The sequence below is a fragment of the Acanthaster planci genome, linkage group LG10 (genome assembly GCF_054643075.1).
Source record: "Acanthaster planci isolate LZ-2023a linkage group LG10, COTS_SCS, whole genome shotgun sequence".
NCBI lineage: Eukaryota > Metazoa > Echinodermata > Asteroidea > Valvatida > Acanthasteridae > Acanthaster > Acanthaster planci.
In genome coordinates this window covers 20,200,358-20,223,871 of record NC_141786.1, presented here as the reverse complement: position 1 = coordinate 20,223,871, position 23,514 = coordinate 20,200,358, and the positions used below count along the sequence as shown (strand labels likewise).

Here is a 23,514-nt window from a genome sequence, read left to right as displayed (position 1 = left end):
TACGGTAGTAACGGAACAATCTCACCAAACGTCTTCACAAATCAACTGATTCAGTTTAATTAAAAGTAAAGCTGACTTCTGGATGTTAAGTGAAGCAACTGTTGTTGCACAACTCTTGCAATAAATTGATTAGTATATTTTACAATGTATAGCTAGACCTATAGAATAGATGTAGTCTTGAGGATAAAATCAGACACTTGGCAAATGTAAATGACTTTACAAACAACTCTGTAGTTAGCTCAATTAAAATCACAGGACGTGCTCGTATCTTACAATGTTGAGCTATGATGGCGCTTCTTTCTTTACAGATGGGTTGATTTGCTGAGGTTGTAGCAGTAACTCCAGTTTTGAACGCTGTAAGATAAAGTACTGATTGACGAAGGAATGTTGGCGAGTATAAAACCGCCAATTACACTGCACAGACTGATGGGCAAGGTGACTGGGATAGGTACAAGACGAGTCAGGGCGTTTGGAAAAAAGAGATAAATTTCATGAAAGATTAATCCTGCTCCTTAGTAACAAAACATTATAGATTTTTAAACGTAAAATGAACTTTCGAGTAAAATGTGAATTTCAGAGAGCGAAAACCTTTTTTGAGAGTGATTACTGACCTGCAATATGAATTAGCGTTGAAGTAAAAACACAAAGGACGTTTTCTCCATCAGTCTTATGTTGTTTGTTGTTCCAGACGTCATCACCTACACATTCATTTAATCGATTCACTTATTGTACAAGACCTCTCCTTGATACAGGTGAGATTTGTCTTCAAGAATAAAATAGTTACAAACGACTGTTCCGTGGGCCGTCTTTGTTTATCTGAATTACTGTCTGTGGTGTTGTTGTGTTTCTCCCCAGGCAGTCGCTCACGCTGACGGAAAGGCTCATTTGGTATTTTGGAAAAATTATAGAGCTTTGTGGAACCTCCATGGGCGCCCTTTTTACACTGTTTTATTTTTGTAAATTTATCTGAAACATATGACAATAAATACAGTACCGGGGTAATGGTGCAGTGACGTGTGACTGAACAAAGTCCGTACCCGGTTTCCTAGTCTTACGGCTGCGGTATGAAATAACAAATGTGCTTATGCAAGCCACTGCCTAACGGCTGCAGCCATTTCATATTAGCCTGTTTGATACTGCTAGCCATAGCCAATCATTTCAAAGCCAACCTCTCATCTGAAGTTGAAGGTCACCAACCTGTGACATTATTGTTCACGTCGTGAGTGGCGCTCATGAGTCAATTCACAGACGTGTGTAGCCACGCACATACATGTAGGCCTACGCCATGTTCCAGGAAGTGGATTGCTAAAATAATTCTCATTGCAAAGAGCGAGAAATCTTGGCAACATTTTTAAGGCTGAAAAACATAGACGCTTTATGAGCGTTCATTAAACGCGGTGAGTAGAATTACAGCATTTAAGACACTCCATATATGACAAATCAAAGTGCAGTGGTCGATGCTTGGCAAAGGAGAAGAGGGACAGTGGACTGGTGGACATGTTGTATTGTGGTGATGTTATGCGTTTTCCATCACGAAATGTAAAGGGCAGGATATGACTATAGCATAGTTATGATAGTAGAGGAAGAGGAGGGCGTGTCAGCAATCACCCCAAGAAGGAGGGAGGAGTAGCTCTGTTTTAAGCAAAGTCGCTTGTATCTTATTGACACGATGGCCGATGGGTTGAGAGAGACACCTCAACTCACCACAGCCTCATTCGATTTTCAGCTGTGTGGAAGAAGTTATGTCAGGGCCAATATACCAATCAATTCGGTGCTTCATCAATTAATGATTACCGTATGGACATACTCGACTAAACTGGAATTTAAAGTTTATATAATTATGAGCGTTACACTGTAGAGGTTGGATGAAGTCTATGAGCACTGCACATCTTCTGGTAAATGGAGATGGGCCGTCAAATTATCTCAGCGCCGTTAGGCGTTGCCCAACACAACTGTGTATTATTAATAAGTCATTGAAATATCAAAACGCTTTAAAAATACATGCGAAGCCCAATTTTTGTATGAGGCAATGCACAAAAATGGTCAATCATTTTGATGAACGGGTGTCGCCCTCACAGCTTCTTTTATTTGCCAAGGACGCAGGCTACCTCTCCCCCCCACTTCATGGCCATCATGAATTTAAATTTAACCAGAGCTTTAGTCAGCACCCAGCTTGCCAAAGGCATATTGCTACGGGAAAAATCTGCCGGGGCTCTGTTTAATTGACCTACAGGGATTTACCCTGACAGTAATTGATGTAAAACAAGGAAAGTTATGCAAAGTATGTTTGAGCGTATTTTTCCCATGTTTTTCATACACATCAGGAGAGATATAATCTGCACGTTCTCATTTATCGATGGTGAATAATGTTGATTTTCATTTAATTCAGGATCTTTTAATGGTTTTCTTTGAACCAGAAAATGGCAACAGGATCAGCAGTGAGTTCAGCTCTAGAGACGATCAGCAGGCATCATCTTGAATGCCCCATTTGTAGTGAGAGATTCCAACGACCCAAGATACTGGACTGTCTGCATAGTTTCTGTGAGCAATGTCTGCTGACATACTGCAGCACGAAGCACCAAGGCTGTACAGAGATTCCTTGCCCCGTATGTCGACAAGAGACACAACTTCCACAGGCGGGGGTTAGAGGCCTGAAAATCAACTTTTATCTGATCGGTCTGGTTGAGGAGATTGAACTACAGGAAAAGTTGGTGTGTTCGGGTGAGACGAAGCTGCTCTGTGAGACATGTGATGATGGCAATGAGGCAACGCATCGCTGTCTGGACTGTGAACAGAATATCTGCTCACGTTGTCGAAGCACACAGCTACGGATCGCTGCCACGTCGAGCCACACAATACCCCTATTAGCGGAAATTCGTCAAGGGAAGATAGAAATGACAAAGAAGTCCGAAAAATATTGTCCAACGTGTTCAACCCACGAGGGTGAAGTTACACGATTCTTCTGCACAACTTGTGAGACATTAATCTGTCGAGATTGTACTGTGATAGACCACTGCAAACCGCAACACGCATACATTGATAGAAAACAGGCCACTTCAACATACAAAGAGTCATTAGCTGACTTGTTTTCCCCCCTCGAGAAGATCCTGAATGAACTCCAGGAATCTCTTGAGATAGTTTCAAAAATGAAACACGACCTAGATATCAGAGTAGAGAACGTAATTTCAGTAGTGCATACCAAGGCAGCTGAGATAAGAGCAGAGGTCACTGCTCAAGAAAATTGCATCATCCATGAAATCACAAATATCCAAAGCAATCGTCTTCAAAAACTGGCAGAATATGAGAAAACAATGAGTTTGGCATCGGAGAGAATACAGCATTCATTGGAGACAGCAAGAGAGGTGACAAGGACGGCAGTGGATAGTGAGTTCCTCTCACTCTACGCAACAATCAACAAAGACTTGAAATTGGTGGCAGGTCAAACTATTCCCAGAGTTGACAAGAGGCTTGGATTTCTGAAGTTCAAGCCGAGTATGGGCGCAGGTGACATCAGTCTGGGCAAGGTGATGACGGAAGAAAAGTGGGAGCAGCGATGTGTGTTTGGTCGCAAGGGAAGCGGTCCAGGAGAGTTCAAATGGGCTTGTGACATTGCTGCATGTCAGCCTAATGAGGTTGCAGTGGCTGACTACTTGAACAAACGAGTTGTGATCTGCAGCATCGATGGTAACCAGAAAAGCACAATCCCGATGGAAAGATGTAAGTTTGGATAGAAACTGCTCACAGCGATACACTGGTGCTTTGTTTATCGTAAATAATTCATGATTTATTTTGGAATTACGATGTCAAACAGTGGTGTATCCTGCCTGATGTGTGTGTTGGGGGCAAATTCAAAAGCAAAATGCTTTTTCAACATGATGGTAGGAAGACAAAATGTCGAAAGCCTTAGGCCTACTCACAGTCCCTACTCCCTTGCTTCAATTTCGTGAGGTTTTTTTCTAAGGGTTTATTCATGTTTGATAAATACTTACTTGTAGTAAATATACTGATTACTTTCTTCCTGCTCACCTATGGCGTATTCTAAAACAAACAGACAAAACAACCCGTCGGTTGGGGGCAAGTTGCCGCGCTGGATACACCACTGGTGTCAAGCCACATAAGAAATCTAAAGGCTTTTGGCAGACTCACATGGTACCCAGACGGAGGAGGCTCTAGGACAGAAAAAAATGATCTGCATATTCATTTTTCCAGATATTGCAGCAAAGTTTATTTAGAGAATTTTATTCTCCCAAAAAGACTACACAGCGGCTTAATTGTACAATACCTGGATTCTTAAAAACAAATCCAGTGAACCTCAATTCCGGATCAAACATTTTTTTATCATTCGGGCAAATATATGTCACATAACGACAAAACAGATATGCGCTTCGAATTCACTGCAACAAATGTTGGACACGTTGCATCTACACAATGGTTCATGATCAACATTTCCTCCCGTAAAGGCTCAATGGGTATTTCTGTTTTTGTAAAGTATCTATTTGCCAGCGTTCATTCATCCATGTTTAAATGCTATGCAGCACAGGTAGTTGGCGGTAACGAGGAGAACGCCCTCTTGCTCCTTATTTTGACGGAAAATTTACTTTCTTTTCCTAAAGTTCGTTGCCACACGACTGCGTGTTCTAATGTAATAATATTATGAATATTTAACGCAAGCCTGGCAACAACGAAGGTTGAGAAGGGGCTTCGGCTGGGCTTATTGTCGTGAGGGAAGGAAAAATTCCAAATTCCACGGACTCGCTAGACAGGGAGGGGGAGGCTTCAATATACATTCTACATGAATCCTTGTTCACTTGCTATGCATGGACGTAGCTAGACCTTTAGCCGCTTCTTTGAAACTTCTTCAGGAACTTTATGTTGATTGTTTCATAATAATTCCGGGTTCCCGGGATCTCTTTATCGAGGAAGGGACAAGGGTTGATCCTAAGTCCCTGGCTTATAACTCTTCATGAACGTGGGTGATTAGTTAATGCCTTTCTTTTTGTCTTTCAACTCCAAACAGGGCCACGTGGCGTTGCAGCTACACGCACCGGCAATCGCTTGGTGGTTGTTGAGGAGAACATATCCCACGTGAAAGTATTTGACAACGACAACACACTGGCTTTCCAGTTCCCCACAGTGCCACCGAGTGAGGTCGGTAAGACCGAAGTGAACCTCCAGAGTGAAGCAGTCAAGACAGATGGGACCATTGTGGTAGGTGACATTGAGAGAATGGTGCTGAGCGAACACAGCCCCACTGATGGAGAACTAAGGAGCACCATCCCAGTCAAGATTAAACCTCGTTATGTGGCTGTTGACACAAATGATCGAGTCGTAATCAGTGACCTTGAACAGTTAGTTGGTGTTGTTGATGGGAATGGTGATACACTGTTCACCATCAAACCTACCATCGATGGTGAGGTAGTTAGACGCTGTGGTGGTGTATGCGCAGATAGCACAGGCGTCTATGTTGCAATGCAAAATGGCAAGAAGACCGGTCATATCCACCACTATGACCCTCAAGGTGGCTTTCTCCACTGCATCGCAGAGGGTCTGCACTTGCCCATGGGAATCACATTCACAGCAGATGGGCAACTGGCAGTTGCAGACTGCTACTCAGTGAAGATTTATGACTTTGTTTAATGTAACACAAAAAGTCGATTTCCTTCCGCCTTCTTCGGGAGGAAACAGCAGTAGCATTAGTCGGAAACGTTGCGCTGTGTACAAGTTTTCATTCAATTTCATGACTTATTTTTTTAAATAGAAAACTATATCCACAAAGGTTTGCGTAGGCTTACTGCATAGCAGAAGAGGAAAGCAAACTACAATAAAATTTCACTGAGACGGGATTCAGAAGTATGGGAGCTACATTAAGTGCTTACCATTTAAACAAATTTCCTTTGTTAGTTTTCCATTGTTAACTATATTTTCTCACGACATGTGAATTATTTTCATAGTCGATTTAACAGTAGTAAATGTATCCCAATATTGGTGAGGTTATGCCTACCGTGAGCGCTCACAGGAGATAGGGGAAGTTGTTAGCTCGTCTCATCAAAAGAATCAGACTCATTTGAATGCAAACATCTTGCAGGGGATTATCAAATTGAGGAGAGTATAAAAACTGAAAAATAATATGTGAAGTCAAATTGTTCTCATTGAGATTTACATACAATTTTAATGTTTTCAAAAGCTTACTTTGTGTGAGTAGTGGGATAGCGAAGGTCTCATCATTTAAATAGTGAAGTACATTTGTAAAAGTCGATGTGGAACTCACGTTTGGAGGAATATTCCCCTCATAGCTAAACTGTCCCTTTGTGTTGAACCGCCTTATTCTTATTTGCGGTTGAATGTATATTACAAATTGATACCTCGTTAAAAGAGGCCCAATATCACTATTTGGAGGAGAGTTATATTGATTCATTTCCTTTGCAACTCCTTTCAAAATAAAAATCATTTCGTTTTCTTTTGAACTCAAATATAAAATGAACTCAAATATAAAATGATGGTTTTGTAAGGATATAAATGATGTTTTTCTTGGTGGCAGAAGCAAAAGCAAGATGAAATTTAGGTTATAAAAAGCTTTCTTGGCAAATTGCTTAATTTTCGTGGATTTTATTTACATAGTTTTAATTACTGACAGCAACAATATTCCACTTACAGAATATAAACGTTTTCAAAGACTATGCCTGAGTATTATTTGAAGGCAACATGACCTTTTCATTTTTTTAAATGTGAATCTTTATCATGACGTAGGTAATTTACATTGTAACGGTTATTTGCATACCCATGGGTAAAGTTGTTACTTTTCGGCTGACCTCCTTGAATCTTTCCTACACAAGGAAGGGTTGAACACGCATCTAAACCTCTTCCAGACAAAAAAGTCCCAAGACTAGTTTTGACAGTGGACAGATTTACTGGATTATCCGTATGGTTCTATAGTTGCCCCTTGTACTATGTAGTGATGTGAAGTAAGCCGTACGTTACCAGTAATCAAGAAGTCTTGGGGACGTATCAAGAACCAGATCCGTAATATGACAGCTCTCCAGGAAGTTTATGAGAGAGCTGTTAAAGGGTGCCATAATTGAGTTTGTTTAATTGCTCCTGGTTGTTTGTCTGCGCATGACATATGATCTGGCTGGGCTGTCAGTAACGAAATCGTACAGTCTAAAGGAAAACCCTCTTGGGTATTTAATGATTTTTGTGATAAAATAACATTGCTGTTGCAGTATGAATAAAATGTACGTATTATGTGTTTGATAGAAGAGCTTTGAACATCGACTGCTTTCATTTAATACTTTTTTCCTTTAAGAAGTGGAATTTCTTCCCTCTAGGCGGTAGTTTCTGAGGCTGCCTGCATGTATGTATGACTGTACCCGGGGTAGTTAGTTGGGTCAATACATCAAAGTTGAGTATTACAAGCGAACTCTTGTGTGTCTCTCTACGTCTACATACCACGTCCGGTGCTTGTTGCATTCACGCTGAAAATGGCTTCCCTGTCCCGTCCCATTTCAACCATGTTGATCCTATAATTCTAGATATCCGTTTTCTTCCCTGTCACATTAGTACTTGGCAACTAAATTGAAATCCGTAGAGAGAGTATCTCGAACGTAAAGCCTGTGTAAATATTATCACCATGTTACAATAGCACATGTTGTATTGCTACCTAAGTTCAATGCACGGATTGACCTTCAACAGTAGAACCACTTTCCAAGTAATGAGCCTCACTTAAGGAATGACTAGTTGAACCACAAGGCCCTTGGGGAGGAAAGCAGGGCTGGACCGGATGGGTCATGAGGCAGCCCACTGGCCTTATAAGGAAAAGTCAGTGTTCATTAATTTGACTAACCCTACCCTCAAATCCAAATGAACCAAACATATTCATGCACGCTGTATTAATATTCAAAGACTAGTAGCTAATACCTAATAAGGCAAGGAAACTTGTATGATGGATGAAAAATGGAATGTCCAGCAAATGTATAAAATCCCTATGAGTTCTGGCAATTGGGCAGAGAGCCGCACATCGAGCCAGCCGAATAAACCACATCAACTACAGTACAACTTTGTCTCAAGTCATCCTCTTGTGTCGATTCATATAACCTGTCGGGTTATATTTGGTGGAGAATCCGGGTAGCTCTCTCTACGTCAAGTCTTTCATGATCACACGATCGAAGTCCAAGCAACAGCTTTCATCAGCCATGGCATGTACAGCACATATCGAATCTATCCTCCCAAAGTTTACTGGGTATGACTCGGAGGATCCCGAGCTTTGGCTTGACCGGTACGAGAGATATGGTCTTCAAAAGACTTGGACTGCAGCACAACAAGCCAGCAATTTTCCTCTCTATCTTTCAAGTGCCGCTAGCTACTGGTATAGAGATCTCCCTGGGGAGACTAAGGCCGCCTTTGCAACACTCAAGCAGGCGTTTCTCAAAAAGTATCAGCCCCACGAAGGCATGCGATGGGTTAGACTCTCAGAGCTCGCCGACCGAAAGCAACAGACGAACGAAACGGTCGAGAAGTACCTGGTGGACATAGAAAAGCTGTGCTGTCAACTGAAGAAGTCACCGGAGGAAAGGATGGAGGCCTTCATCAGAGGACTACGCCCCAACATTCGAGCATACGTCATCAAGGCTCACCCAAAGACCGTGGACGAGGCGGTGACTCAAGCGCGGATAGCGCAATCAACGTACACACAAGACGAAACACCTTCCACCGAAGTCAACTCGGCGATTAAACATTTAACAGCCCAGATAACCGCCCTGAAAGATCAGCTGACAACCATCTCTGCCACCCAGCCAACGCCCCAACAACTACCAAACGCAGGACAGAATCAGCTCCGCCCTCAGCGATCCCAAGTTTTCCTGCGCCAACACCAAGGCCGAGGACAGCAGCAAGCACAACCGACTAGGCCTCCGATGATGATGTACCCGTGCCGTGGATGTGGAGGTGAGTGTACAAGTAGGCAAACATGTCCGGCCTGGGGTATTGAATGTAACTATTGTCGTAAGTTTGGTCATTTTGCTAGAGTGTGTTTCCAACGTAACCGATCTAACACCGTCAATGATATCCACCTGTCAAATCAATGACTAGAAAATCAGACATCTCCGGTTCCACACCTGACTAATGTTTCTGCCATGTCAGGCGGAAGCAATTTAGTTCAGGTAAAAATTGGCTCCGATAAACGATTCGCGTTACTCGATACGGGTGCGTTAATATCATGCATGACTAGAAATACATACGCGCAGTGTTTTCCTCAAGATCAGTTCCCTTTGGGCCATTCAGATGTGCCCTTAATTTCAGGTGTTGCTGGTCATGTAACTAGAGTTATGGGCAAGGTTGTTCTGCCGCTTTCTATTGGAGAGCAGAATTTTGAACATCCATTCTATATCCTGGAAACTATGAACCACGAAATCATTCTTGGTGTAGACTTCTTGAAAGCGCATAAGGCCAAGATATCGTTTGAGGAAAATCATGTAGTGTTCCCCGATTCCCCTTCTATTCCATTAGTAGGTAAAGAGGCAAAGAAGGTAACTGTCCGGGCAGTGTGTAATGTATCATTGGCACCCAGAACACAGACTGTACTTCCTGTTCAATGTAGAAATGTTAAGGCCCAATACGGCATTATTGAACCTGTTCCAACCTTGTATGAGGACACACAGTTAGTTGGCGCCAAGTGTGTTGTTAAATCTGTTTGTGGTAAATCTGTATATCAGCTCATGAATCCTTCTGACAATTCTGTGCAGATAAAACGTAACCAAGTGGTTGGCTATTGGGAGCCACTCTCTGATGATATGTATATTGAAAGCTTTGAGGTCGGCGGAAAAGATACCCCTACGGTTAAGCCTAAACAAACAGATGTGACACACAAACACACTGTAACCGTGACCGAAAGTGCTGAGCACCCTGACATTGTAGAGGAACTTGCTATCACTATGGAGGATTCTGATTTAACATCAGATGAAAAGCAACAACTTATCTTATTTTTGGCTCGGAACAAGAAGGTTTTCTCGAAAGATGTAACTGATTTGGGTACCACTAATATTCATCACCACAGAATAGACACGGGTGACGCACAACCAATCCACCAACGTTTCTATCGCACTTCCCCTGTTCACAAAGCAGAAATTGACAAGCAAATCCAAGATATGCTCAACGCTGACATAATTGAACCATCAACCTCACCCTGGGCTAGCCCGGTTGTTCTTGTGAAAAAGAAGAATGGCGAATTCCGCTTTGCTATCGATTACCGTCGCCTCAATCGAGTCACAAAACCCATGTCTTTCCCTCTACCACGACCTGATGATGTATATGATACCATAGGTGAATCCCATGCTACGATATTCACTGTACTCGATCTTGCGTCAGGATTTTGGCAAATACCTCTGGATGAAGATAGCCGCGCGAAAACGGCTTTCACATCTCATAGTGGCAATTACCAGTTCAAGAAACTTCCATTTGGTCTCATGAATGCACCAGTTTCCTTCCAAATGGTTATGACCCAAGTCTTGCGTGGGCTGACTTGGAAATTTGCACTCGTGTATGTGGATGACATTATCATTTTCTCACCTGATTTTGACACACATCTGAAACACTTGCAGGCAGTCTTTGACCGGCTCCGTTGTGCAAACTTGAAATTGAAACCACAAAAATGCCACTTTGCTGCCAAACAGGTTACCTATCTTGGGCACATCATATCGAAGCAGGGGATTAAGACTGATCCCGCCAAAACATCAGCGGTTACTACTTTCCCTATCCCTAAAGACCCATCAGAAGTTCGTTCGTTTCTAGGACTCTGTAACTACTATCGTAGGTTTGTGAAAGGTTATGCCAACATAGCCGCACCCCTTAACAGACTCCTACAGAAAGACGTGTCATTTGTATGGACGGCAGATTGTGATCGTGCTTTTCACCAGCTGAAACAAGCACTTATCTCCCCACCAGTTCTCGGCTATCCCAATTTTGATCGTGAGTTCATTCTCGCTACTGATGCTAGTGGCTTTGCAATCAGTTACATCCTCTCTCAAACCGACGACAACGGTAAGGAGATTGTGATTCAGTACGGTGGGAGAGCACTCACAAAAGCTGAACAAAAGTGGTCTATAACTGAAAGGGAGGGGCTAGCTGTTGTCGAAGGTATTCAGTTTTATCGGGTGTATCTAGCTAACAGACGTTTCCGTGTCCATACAGATCACGTTTCTCTGCAGTGGCTCAGATCTATACACAATGCAATGGGTCGATTAGGCCGCTGGTCTATCGTGCTGCAGGGGTATGATTTTGAAATTGTTCACAAATCTGGCACATCCCATGGTAATGCCGATGCCCTTTCCCGTCGACAATATTCCATCAGCGCCTCTCAAGTTCAAACCCCTAAGGCAGATTCACTCCCGGTAGACACTGTGCATCAGATCCACACGCTCAGTCAATCACGGAAGGAGGAAACATACGAATACAAATTGACGTACGCTGCTATGTCGGAGAAGGAAACCGTATGTTCTATCGATAACCCAGACAGTTTGATGGACCCATCCATTGATATCAAAGCTCGCCAGCGACGTGATATTTCCCTACGTCAGTACATTGAGTATTTAGAGGATGGTAGTTTGCCGCCCGATGCTCATGTTGCTCGACGAATAGTCGCTGAAGTTCAGGATTATGTCGTACAGGACGGTGTATTGTTTCATTACTATTATCCCAGGGGCAAAGGTCACAGAGTTGACAGACAGATCAAACAGTTAGTCGTTCCTCAATGCTTACACCATGACGTACTCCTTGCATATCACGACTCAGTCCTGGGAGGACACCAGGGAATCGATCGCACATACAACAGTATTCGCCAGAAATATTTTTGGCCCCGAATGTTTTCTCAGATTGAAGCCTATGTGAAGTCATGTACAACCTGCCAACGCATAAAGGTTAACCATCACGCTCAGCGCGCGCCCCTCCGACCACTGCCTGTAGGGGAGGTGTTCTCCAGGTTACACATTGACATACTTGGCCCTTTGAAGCCATCTCCTGAGGGGTACAAGTACATTCTTTTGATTGTCGACTCGTTCTCAAAATGGTGCGAAGCTTTCCCCCTCAAGACGCAGGATGCCGAGGAAGTAGCCAAAATACTGTACAATGAAATAATATGCCGATACGGTGCTCCTTCCTCCCTCCTCTCTGACAGAGGAACGCAGTTCATGTCTAAACTTATCAAGCAGTTGTGCAACATCTTTCAGATCACCAAAGTTCAGACCAGTAGCTATCATCCACAAACGAATGCAACGTGTGAGCGCATGAACAGTTTCATTTGGCAGTCCCTTCGCGCTTATTGCAAGCCAGACCAATCAAACTGGGTGGAGTTACTTCCCAGTGTCATGTTCGCTTATCGAAGCACACCAGCCACTGAATCCACACAACTTAGCCCGTTCATGATTCTATTTGGTCGTGAATGTCATCTGCCGATTGATACCGCATTGCTACCCCAAGCGCAGGCCGGTGCCCGGTCAAATCCTACACTTGAGCGTATCATGCAAAACCTCGACACCGCGCGCCAAATTGCCGCAGAAAACACGAAAACGTCACAAGCAAAATACAAAGCCCAGTTTGACAAGAAATCTAAAACCCCAGCTTATCAAGAAGGACAAAAAGTATGGTTGTACTGTTCGAAACGTCAAGTTGGCTTATCGCCCAAAATGTGCCATAAGTGGCTAGGTCCCTACTATATCTGCGAGGCTCGAGACAACTTCACCTACAAACTTCGCAAGTGCAGCGATAACAAACTTATGTTGTCCCCAGTCCACGCGAATCGGCTGAAGCAATACCATGATCCTCAGGACAGACCAGTTCACATTCCTGATGGCTTAAACGGCCACACTGAGCTGGGTGCTGAGGAGTTTGAGGGCAATGACACTTTAAGTGACCTTGCGCAGGACCCACCTAATTCTACACCCACTCAGTCTGACATCGCACACGAATCATACCTCCCACCCGTTGTCTTGGGCAGTCCCACACAACCCTCTGGCGATACACCAGCAGCCGTTAATGACCAAGGTCGTAGTGATTGGTTTATCGTTCATAGTCTCAGACGCTCTGCCATTATTGACGGCAAGCGTCATTATCAGGTAAAGTGGAAAGGGTACGACAAAACAACTTGGGAACCCGAAGAAAATATTCCTGCCGAATTGATCCAAGACTTCCACATACGAAAAACCAAACGATCTAAGGCACAGTATCGCAGAAGATGAACGTAATTGTATTCGGGCCTCAGTACTTGTAGTTGATAGTCTAGCTTTTTGATAACGTCCTAATATGAATTTTCACCGTAGTTATGTAATGTACCTTCTAATCTTTAATAGCTATTTGTTCATTCTTCTTAAGTATTTGTCAGTTTGTTACCTTCTTTGCTTCGTACTATATGCCGGCCATGGACATGATTGCAGTGCCTGTACACTCATTCTCTTATATTTCTGTGGTTTCATGAAGTTATCTATTGTTTTTATTTCTCGACTTTTGTTAATGTATTATTATTATTACTAATTTTTGTTTGCTTAGGGTCACCAGTACGTTTTATCACTGCTTTTCTTTTTTTTTTACATGTTGTTTCTGTTCCTTATTAAGTCGGGAGACTTAAGCTTCGAGGGGAGGGCACATATCACCATGTTACAATAGCACATGTTGTATTGCTACCTAAGTTCAATGCACGGATTGACCTTCAACAGTAGAACCACTTTCCAAGTAATGAGCCTCACTTAAGGAATGACTAGTTGAACCACAAGGCCCTTGGGGAGGAAAGCAGGGCTGGACCGGATGGGTCATGAGGCAGCCCACTGGCCTTATAAGGAAAAGTCAGTGTTCATTAATTTGACTAACCCTACCCTCAAATCCAAATGAACCAAACATATTCATGCACGCTGTATTAATATTCAAAGACTAGTAGCTAATACCTAATAAGGCAAGGAAACTTGTATGATGGATGAAAAATGGAATGTCCAGCAAATGTATAAAATCCCTATGAGTTCTGGCAATTGGGCAGAGAGCCGCACATCGAGCCAGCCGAATAAACCACATCAACTACAGTACAACTTTGTCTCAAGTCATCCTCTTGTGTCGATTCATATAACCTGTCGGGTTATAATATTAATACGCCTTTAGTTTTGTTTTTGGTAGCCGATCTGTTACGGAAATACAAACAAACTGACCTCAGGAAAGAGCTTGGCCTTTTGCGCAGAATGCTGGTTTTCCAGAGCAATCAAGCGCACAGATCCGGAGCGTTAGGTCTGAGGGAACTTTGCTGGAGCGTAAAGAGCGAAATTCAGAGACTTGTGGGTCATTTTGCGAGATCGACAAAGAATGAATAATCGGGTCACACCCAAGTACGATTGTTGTCCCAACTCAAGATTACCATTCCAACCAATAAGTGCAGTGTGGCCGATCACACTGCATTAATATACGTTATTACGATCCGACTGTACGAAGTGTCAGTCCCTAGAAACAAATAGTTTCTCTACGTGTACAAATAGTTGAATTGGAGTTAAAAGGGAGACTGAATTGACAAAGCCAGAAGTTGAAGTTTGTGTCACTGCAGCTTCAGACCTAGAAACGTATCGTAAAAACCAGCGTTGGTCTATTTTGTACTGTTCCCCATACATTGATTGTGTATCTTTCTTTACACCACACCCTGTCGGCGCCATTTTCCAAAAACACATCGAGTTTAACCTGTCAAAACTCTCGTACGGGTGCGAGTTTTTCTTTGCAGTACCGGAACAATCTCACCAAACGTCTTCACAAATCAACTGATTCAGTTTAATTAAAAGTAAAGCTGACTTCTGAATGTTAAGTGAAGCAACTGTTGTTGCACAACTCTTGCAATAAACTGATTAGTATATTTTACAATGTATAGCTAGACCTATAGAATAGATGTAGTCTTGAGGATAAAATTAAACACTTGGCAAATGTAAATGACTTTCCGAACAACTCCGTAGTTAGCTCAATTAAAATCATAGGACATGTTCGTGTCTTACAATGTTGAGCTATGATGGCGCTTCTTTCTTTACAGATGGGTTGATTTGCTGAGGTTGTAGCAGTAACTCCAGTTTTGAACGCTGTAAGATAAAGTACTGATTGACGAAGGAATGTTGACGAGTATAAAACCGCCAATTACACTGCACAGGCTGATGGGCAAGGTGACTGGGATAGGTACAAGACGAGTCAGGGCGTTTGGAAAAAAGAAACAAATTTCATGAAAGAATAATACTGCTCTTTAGTGACAAAACATTATACATTTCTAAACGTAAAATGAACCTTCGAGATAAAATGTGAATTTCAGAGAGCGGAAACCTTTTTTGAGAGTGATTACTGACCTGCAATATAAATTAGCGTTGAAGTAAAAACACAAAGGACGTTTTCTCCATCAGTCTTATGTTGTTTGTTGTTCCAGACGTCATCACCTACACATTCATTTAATCGATTCATTTATTGTACAAGACCTCTCCTTGATACAGGTGAGATTTGTCTTCAAGAATAAAATAGTTACAAACGACTGTTCCCGTGGGCCGTCTTTGTTTATCTGAATTACTGTCTGTGGTGTTGTTGTGTTTCTCCCAAGGCAGTCGCTCACGCTGACGGAAAGGCTCAGTTGGTATTTTGGAAAAATTATAGAGCTTTGTGGAACCTCTATGGGCGCCCTTTTTACACTGCTTTATTTTTGTAAATTTATCTGAAACATATGACAATAAATACAGTACCGGGGTAATGGTGCAGTGACGTGGGACTGAACAATGTCCGTACCCGGTTTCCTAGTCTTACGGCTGCGGTATGAAATAACAAATGTGCTTATGCAAGCCACTGCCTAACGGCTGCAGCCATTCCATATTAGCCTGTTTGGTACTGCTAGCCATAGCCAATCATTTCATAGCCAACCTCTCATCGAACTGAAGTTGAAGGTCACCAACCTGTGACATTATTGTTTACGTCGTGAGTGGCGCTCATGATTCAATTCACAGACGTGTGTAGCCACGCACATACATGTAGGCCTACGCCATGTTCCAGGAAGTGGATTGCTAAAATAATTCTCTTTGCAACGACCGAGAAATCTTGGCAACATTTTTAAGGCTGAAAAACATAGACGCTTTATGAAGGTTCATTCAACGCGGTGAGTAGAATTACAGCATTTAAGACACTCCATATATGACGAATCAAAGTGCAGTGGTCGATGCTTGGCAAAGGAGAAGAGGGACAGTGGACTGGTGGACATGTTGTATTGTGGTGATGTTAGGCATTTTCCATCACGAAATGTTAAGGGCAGGATATGACTATAGCATAGTTATGACAGTAGGGGAAGAGGAGGGCGTGTCAGCAATCACCCCAAGAAGGAGGGAGGAGTAGCTCTGTTTTGAGCAAAGTCGCTTGTATCTTATTGACGCGATGGCCGATGGGTTGAGAGAGACACCTCAACTCAACACAGCCTCATTCGATTTTCAGCTGTGTGGAAGAAGTTATGTCAGGGCCAATATACCAATCAATTCAGTGCTTCATCAATTAATGATTACCGTATGGACATACTCGACTAAACTGGAATTTAAAGTTTATATAATTATGAGCGTTACACTGTAGAGGTTGGGGGAAGTGGGTGTCTGATGAGCACTGCACATCTTCTGCTAAATGGAGATGGGCCGTCAAATTATCTCAGCGTCGTTAGGCGTTGCCCAACACAACTGTGTATTATTAATAAGTCATTTAAATATCAAAACGCTTTAAAAAATACATGTGAGGCCCAACTTTTGTATGAGGCAATGCACAAAAATGGTCAATCATTTTGATGAACGGGTGTCGCCCTCACAGCTTCTTTTATTTGCCAAGGACGCAGGCTACCTCTCCCCCCACTTCATGGCTATCGTGAATTTAAATTTAACCAGAGCTTTAGTCAGCACCCAGCTTGCCAAAGGCATATTGCTACGGGAAAAATCTGCCGGGGCTCTGTTTAATTGACCTGCAGGGATTTACCCTGACAGTAATTGATGTAAAACAAGGAAAGTTATGCAAAGTATGTTTGAGCGTATTTTTCCCATGTTTTTCATACACATCAGGAGAGATATAATCTGCACGTTCTCATTTATCGATGGTGAATAATGTTGATTTTCATTTAATTCAGGATCTTTTAATGGTTTTCTTTGAACCAGAAAATGGCTACAGGATCGGCAGTGAGTTCAGCTCTAGAGACGATCAGCAGACATCATCTCGAATGCCCCATTTGTAGTGAGAGATTCCAACGACCCAAGATACTGGACTGTCTGCATAGTTTCTGTGAGCAATGTCTGCTGACATACTGCAGCACGAAGCACCAGGGCTGTACAGAGATTCCTTGCCCCGTGTGTCGACAAGAGACACAACTTCCACAGGCGGGGGTTAGAGGCCTGAAAACCAACTTTTATCTGATCGGTCTTGTTGAGGAGATTGAAGTACAGGAAAAGTTGGTGTGTTCGGGTGAGACGAAGCTGCTCTGTGAGACATGTGATGATGGCAGTGAGGCAACGCATCGCTGTCTGGACTGTGAACAGAATATCTGCTCACGTTGTCGAAGTACACAGCTACGGATCGCTGCCACATCAAGCCACACAATACCTCTTTTAGAGGAAATCCGTCAAGGGAAGATTAAAGTGAAAAAGCTGCCTGAACAATACTGTCCAAAATGTCCGACCCACGAGGGGGAAGTTACACGATTCTTCTGCACAACGTGTGAAGTTTTAATTTGTCGAGATTGTACCGTCATGAAACATCGCATACCAGAACATACCTATCTTGAAATAAAAGAGGCCGTGTCGACATACAGACAGATATTAGCTGATTTGTATTCTCCCCTGGGAAAAGTATTGAACCAACTCCAGAAATCTAAGGAGACAGTTTCAAGAATGAAGTATGACTTGGATATTCAAGTGAAGGCAGTCACGACAGAAGTGCAGGACAGGGCAGCTGAGATAAGAGCAGAGGTCACAGCTGAAGAAAATCGCATCATTGATGACATCAAAAACATCCAAAGCAATCGTCTTAAAAAACTGGCAGAACATAAGAAAACAATGAGTCTGGCATCAGAGAGAATACAGCATTCATTGGAGACAGCAAGAGAGTTGACAAGGACGGCAGCGGATAGTGAGTTCCTCTCACTCTACGCAACAATCAACAAAGACTTGAAATTGGTGGCAGGTCAAACTATTCCCAGAGTTGACAAGAGGCTTGGATTTCTGAAGTTCAAACCGAGTGAGGGGGTAGGTGACATCAGTCTGGGCAAGGTGGTGACGGAAGGAAAGTGGGAGCAGCGATGTGAGTTTGGTCGCAAGGGAAGCGGTCCAGGAGAGTTCGGTTGGGCTTGGGACATTGCTGCTCGTCAGCCTGATGAGGTTGCAGTGGCTGACTGCTTCAACAAACGAGTTGTGATCTGCAGCATCGATGGTAACCAGAAAAGCACAATCCCGATGGAAGGATGTAAGTTTGGATAGAAACTGCTCACAGTGATACACTGGTGCTTTGTTTATCGTAAATAAATTCATGATTTATTTTGGAATTATGATGTCAAATAATAGTGTATCCTGCCTAATGTGTATGTGTCACAAGCCTGGGTCCCCCTACCCTCTGACACGCAATGTGTGCACGGTAAATTATGCAGTACACTCAAGCAGATAATTTAACTTCCAAATTCAATGGAAACTAATTTATTTACAAATATACAAACCACAAAAAGAATTGAATGAAGGGGGAGCAAAATACAGAAGATCAACAGTTTTAAAAAAATGGGTTTCATAGAAACTAGAAGGCTGGTGGGCTGGTTAATAATTACCACTAGCCCAAATTTGGACAGTTCAAAGGGAGAGTTGGTCACTTGTCCGATGCGCCGCTGTTACATGACTCTCAGCCGATCCTCGGCGAGGATGATGCAGGTGAGTCGGGGCTGGACTAAGCAGACCAACAGGCAGGTAGGTAGCCGTGTCCCCTTGAGGCAGACTCGCTGCTCCTATCCAGCCAATGCAGGACCTGGCTTGATTGTGTCTCGGTATTCTATGAGGTCCACTTACGGGAGCTCCGACTCTGTAATAAGGAGCCCTGAAATATTGAATAATCATACCCATGTATTTGACCATATTACTAATTTTCCATACCCGAAAGGAGAAACTTCATCATTAAAATGGTCACTAAACTTGGCTTTTGAACTCCCCATTATCACAGATATATAACATAATAGCACTTACATATACCAGACAAAACATAATGGCTACATATTAGAAAATAATTAAAAAGAACACTAACAGTATATACTGGCTCCTGAGGTCTTACAGCACACTGAAAATTGTCACAGCCTGCCCTTCCTCTTTAAACTTTTCTCCTGAAAATTTGGGGCAGCAAATCGCTCTCCCAACTTATGGCTACCGCCAAGACTGGATTTTCAATCCACATCAACAAGGTGGAAGGCTTCATAAAATTCTGGCTTCAGAGCTATCGCTCAAACTTGTGCTATCGCACCACAGGCCTGTCAGTGTGTGTCACACAGAACCACACCCCAGTATTTAAGGCTATCGCTGCTGGACAACGCCTCAGTGAGCTTGCACTGTAAAACGCTATTCATGTCCCCATGCCTGGTGTGTACCCATGCAGGTGTGAACCATACAGGACCCTACCTTACTTTGCATAAAGGGCATATAAGGAAATTTGGCCAACTTGGCAACATACAGTTTGTGTCTTTAAAGTAGTCAAACACTTGGCGTAAAATATCACTGACTTGTGACAGTGTGTTAGGGGCAAATTCAAAAGCAAAGTGCTTATTCAACATGATGGTAGGGAGACAAAATGTCGAAAGCCTTAGGCCTACTCACAGTCCCAACTCCCTTGCTTCAATTTTGTGGTGTTATTTTCTAAGGGTTTCTTCATGTTTGATAAATACCTGTAAATACACCGATTACTTTCTTCCTACTCACCTATGACGTAATCTAAAACAAACAGGCTAAACAACCCGTCGGTTGGGGGCAAGTTGCTGCCGCTGGATACGCCACTGGTGTCAAGCCACGTAACATATCTAAAGTCTTTTGGCAGAGTCACATGGTACCTAGACAGAGGAGTCTCTAGGAGAAAAAAAATGATTGACATGTTCATTTTTCCAGATATTGCGGTAAAGTTTATTTAGAGAATTTTCTTCTCTCCAAAAAGACTAAACGGCAGCTTAATTGTACAATACCTGGATTCTTAAAAACAAATCCAGTGAACCTCAATTCCAGATCAAAAATTTTTTTTTAACATTCAGGCAAATATATTTCACATGAAAACAAAACAAATATGCGCTTCGAATTCACTGCAACAAATGTTGGACACGTTGCATCTACACAATGGTTCATGGTCAACATTTCCTCCCTTAAAGGCTCAATGTGCATTTCTGTTTTTGTGAAGTATCTATTTGCCAGCGTTCATTCGTCCAAGTTTAAATACTACGCAGCACAGGTAGTGGGCGGTATCGAGGAGAGCGCCCTCTTGCTCCTTATTTTGATGGAAAATTTACTTTCATTTCCTAAAGTTCGTTGCCACACGACCGAGTGTTCTAGTGTGTAAATATTACGAATATTTAAAGCAAGCCTGGCAACAACGAAGGTTGAGAAGTGACTCCGGCTGGGCTTATTGTCGTGAGGGAAGGAAAAATTCCAAATTCCACGGACTCGCTAGACAGAGAGGGGGAGGCTTCAATATACATTCTACATGAATCCTTGTTCACTTGCTATGCATGGACGTAGCTACACGTGAGCCGCTTCTTTGAACTTCTTCCAGGAACTTTATGTTGATTGATTCATAATAAATAATTCCAGGTTCCCGGGATCTATTGGTCGAGGAAGGGACAATGGTTGATCCTAGGTCTCTGGCTTTATAACTCTTCATGAACGTAGTTGGTTGGTTCATGCTTTTCTTTCTGTCTTTCAACTCCAAACAGGGCCACGTGGCGTTGCACCTACACGCACTGACAATCGGTTGGTGGTTGTTGAGCAGAACGCATCCCACGTGAAAGTCTTTGACAAGGACAATACGCTGGCTTTCCAGTTCCCCACAGTGCCACCGAGTGAGGTCGGTAAGACCGCAGTGAACCTCCGGAGTGTAGCAGTCAAGACGGATGGGACCATTGTGGTTGGTGATGTCAAGAGGATGGTGCTGACCGAACACAGCCCCACTGATGGGGAACTCAGAAGCACCATCCCAGTCAAGATTGAACCTTATTTTTTGGCTGTTGACAGCAATCATCGAGTTGTAATCAGTGACTGTGAACAGTTAGTCGGTGTTGTTGATGGGAATGGTGATACACTGTTCACCATCAAACCTACCATCGATGGTGAGGTAGTTGAATACTGTACTGGTGTATGCGCAGATAGCACAGGCATCTATGTTGCAATGCATAATGATGATGAGGACACCAGTCATATCCACCACTATGACCCTCAAGGTGGCTTTCTCCACTGCATCGCAGAGGGTCTGCACCGGCCCAGGGGAATTACATTCACAGCAAATGGGCAACTGGCAGTTGCGGACTTTTACTCAGTGAAGATTTATGACTTTGTTTAAAGGCAACATGACCTTTTCATTTTTTTAAATGTTAATATTTATCATGACGTAGGTAAATTACATTGTAACGGTTATTTGCATATCTGTAGGTAAAGTTGTTACTTTTGGCTGACCTCCTTGATTGTTTCCTGCACAAGGAAGGGTTGAACACGCATCTAAACCTCTACCAAATAAAAAAAAAAGTCCCAAGACTTGTTTTGACAGTGGACAGATTTACTGGATTATCCGTATGGTTCTATAGTTGCCCCTTGTACTATGTCGTGATACGAAGTAAGCCGTACGTTATCAGTAATCAGGAAGTCTTGGTGACGTATCAAGAACCAGACCCGTAATACAACGGCTCTCCAGGAAGTTTGTGAGAGAGATGTTAAAGGGTGCCATAATTGAGGTTGTTTAATTACTCCTGTTTGTTTGTTTGCACATGACATATGATCTGGTTGTCAGTAAAGAAATCGTACAGTCTAAAGGAAAACCCTCTTGGGTATTTCATGATTTTTGTGATAAAGTCTGAAGTGTAGGGACATTGCTGTTGCAGTATGAATAAAATGTACGTAGTCTGTGTTTGATAGAAGAGCTTTGCATATCGACTGCTTTCATTTAATACTTTGTTCCTTCAAGAAATAGAATTTCTTCCCTCTAGGCGGTAGTTTCTGAGGCTACCTACATGTATGTATGACAGTACCCTGGGTAGTTAGTTGGGTCAATGCATCAAAGTTGAGTATTACAAGCGACATCTTGTGTGTCTCTCTACGTCTACATACCACGTCCGGTGCTTGTTGCATTTACGTTGAGAATGGCTTCCCTGTCCCGTCCCATTTAAACCATGTTAATCCTGTAATTCTAGATATCCGTTTTCTTCCCTATCACATTAGTACTTGGCAACTAAATTGAAATCCGTAGAGAGAGTATCTCGTACGTCAAGCCTGTGTAAATATTAATACGCCTTTAGTTTTGTTTTTGGTAGCCGACCTGTTACGGGAATCCAAACAAACTGACCTCAGGAAAGAGCTTGGCCTTTTGCGCAGAATGCTGGTTTTCCAGAGCATTCAAGCGCACAGATACGGAGCGTTAGGTCTGAGGGAACTTTGCTGGAGCGTAAAAAGCGAAATTAAGAGACTTGTGGGTCATTTTACGAGATCGACAAAGAATGAATAATCGGGTCACACCCAAGTACGGTTGTTGTCCCAACTCAAGATTACCATTGCAACCAATAGGTGCAGTGTGGCCGATCACACTGCATTAATATACGTTGTTACAATCAGACTGTACGAACTGTCAGTCTCTAGAAACAAATTGTTTCTCTACGTGTACAAATAGTTGAATTGGAGTTAAAAGGGAGACTGAATTGACAAAGCGGGAAGTTGAAGTTAGTGTCACTGAAGCTTCAGGCCTACAAACGTATCGTAAAAACCAGCGTCGGTCTATTTTGTACTATTCCCCATACATTGATCGTGTATCTTTCTTTACACCAAACCCTGTCGGCGCCATTTTCCAAAAACACATCGAGTTTAAACTGTCAAAACTCTCGTACGGGTGCGAGTTTTTCTTTGCAGTAACGGAACAATCTCACCAAACGTCTTCACAAATCAACTGATTCAGTTTAATTAAAAGTAAAGCTGACTTCTGGATGTTAAGTGAAGCAACTGTTGTTACACCACTCTTGCAATAAATTGATTAGTATATTTTACAATGTATAGCTAGACCTATAGAATAGATGTAGTCTTGAGGATAAAATCAAACACTTGGCAAATGTAAATGACTTTACGAACAACTCCGTAGTTAGCTCAATTAAAATCACAGGACATGTTCGTATCTTACAATGTTGAGCTAAGATGGCGCTTCTTTCTTCACACATGGGTTGATTTGCTGAGGTTGTAGCAGTAACTCCAGCTTTGAACGCTGTAAGATAAAGTACTGATTGACGAAGGAATGTTGACGAGTATTAAACCGCCA

The 23,514-nt window shown here is 42.7% G+C and overlaps 2 protein-coding genes across 3 annotated transcripts; both read left to right on the top strand.

Moving 5' to 3' along the window:
• The first annotated feature begins 1,258 nt into the window (after nucleotides 1–1,258).
• Nucleotides 1,259–7,256, top strand: LOC147797984 (E3 ubiquitin-protein ligase TRIM56-like). Its single transcript, XM_087142325.1, has 3 exons — nucleotides 1,259–1,397; nucleotides 2,418–3,717; nucleotides 5,018–7,256. Exons 2-3 carry the CDS (start codon nucleotides 2,421–2,423, stop codon nucleotides 5,635–5,637), a joined length of 1,917 nt encoding a protein of 638 aa, XP_086998451.1. The 5' UTR covers nucleotides 1,259–1,397; nucleotides 2,418–2,420; the 3' UTR covers nucleotides 5,638–7,256.
• Nucleotides 1,306–22,132, top strand: LOC147797983 (E3 ubiquitin-protein ligase TRIM56-like). Of its 2 annotated transcripts, none has more exons than XM_087142324.1 (3): nucleotides 1,306–1,397; nucleotides 17,157–18,456; nucleotides 20,939–22,132. In XM_087142324.1, exons 2-3 carry the CDS (start codon nucleotides 17,160–17,162, stop codon nucleotides 21,559–21,561), a joined length of 1,920 nt encoding a protein of 639 aa, XP_086998450.1. In that variant the 5' UTR covers nucleotides 1,306–1,397; nucleotides 17,157–17,159; the 3' UTR covers nucleotides 21,562–22,132. The 2 variants fall into 2 exon arrangements, with proteins under 2 accessions (XP_086998450.1, XP_086998449.1); XM_087142323.1 differs by lacking the exon at nucleotides 1,306–1,397 and adding an exon at nucleotides 15,983–16,129.
• The last annotated feature ends 1,382 nt before the right edge of the window (nucleotides 22,133–23,514 follow it).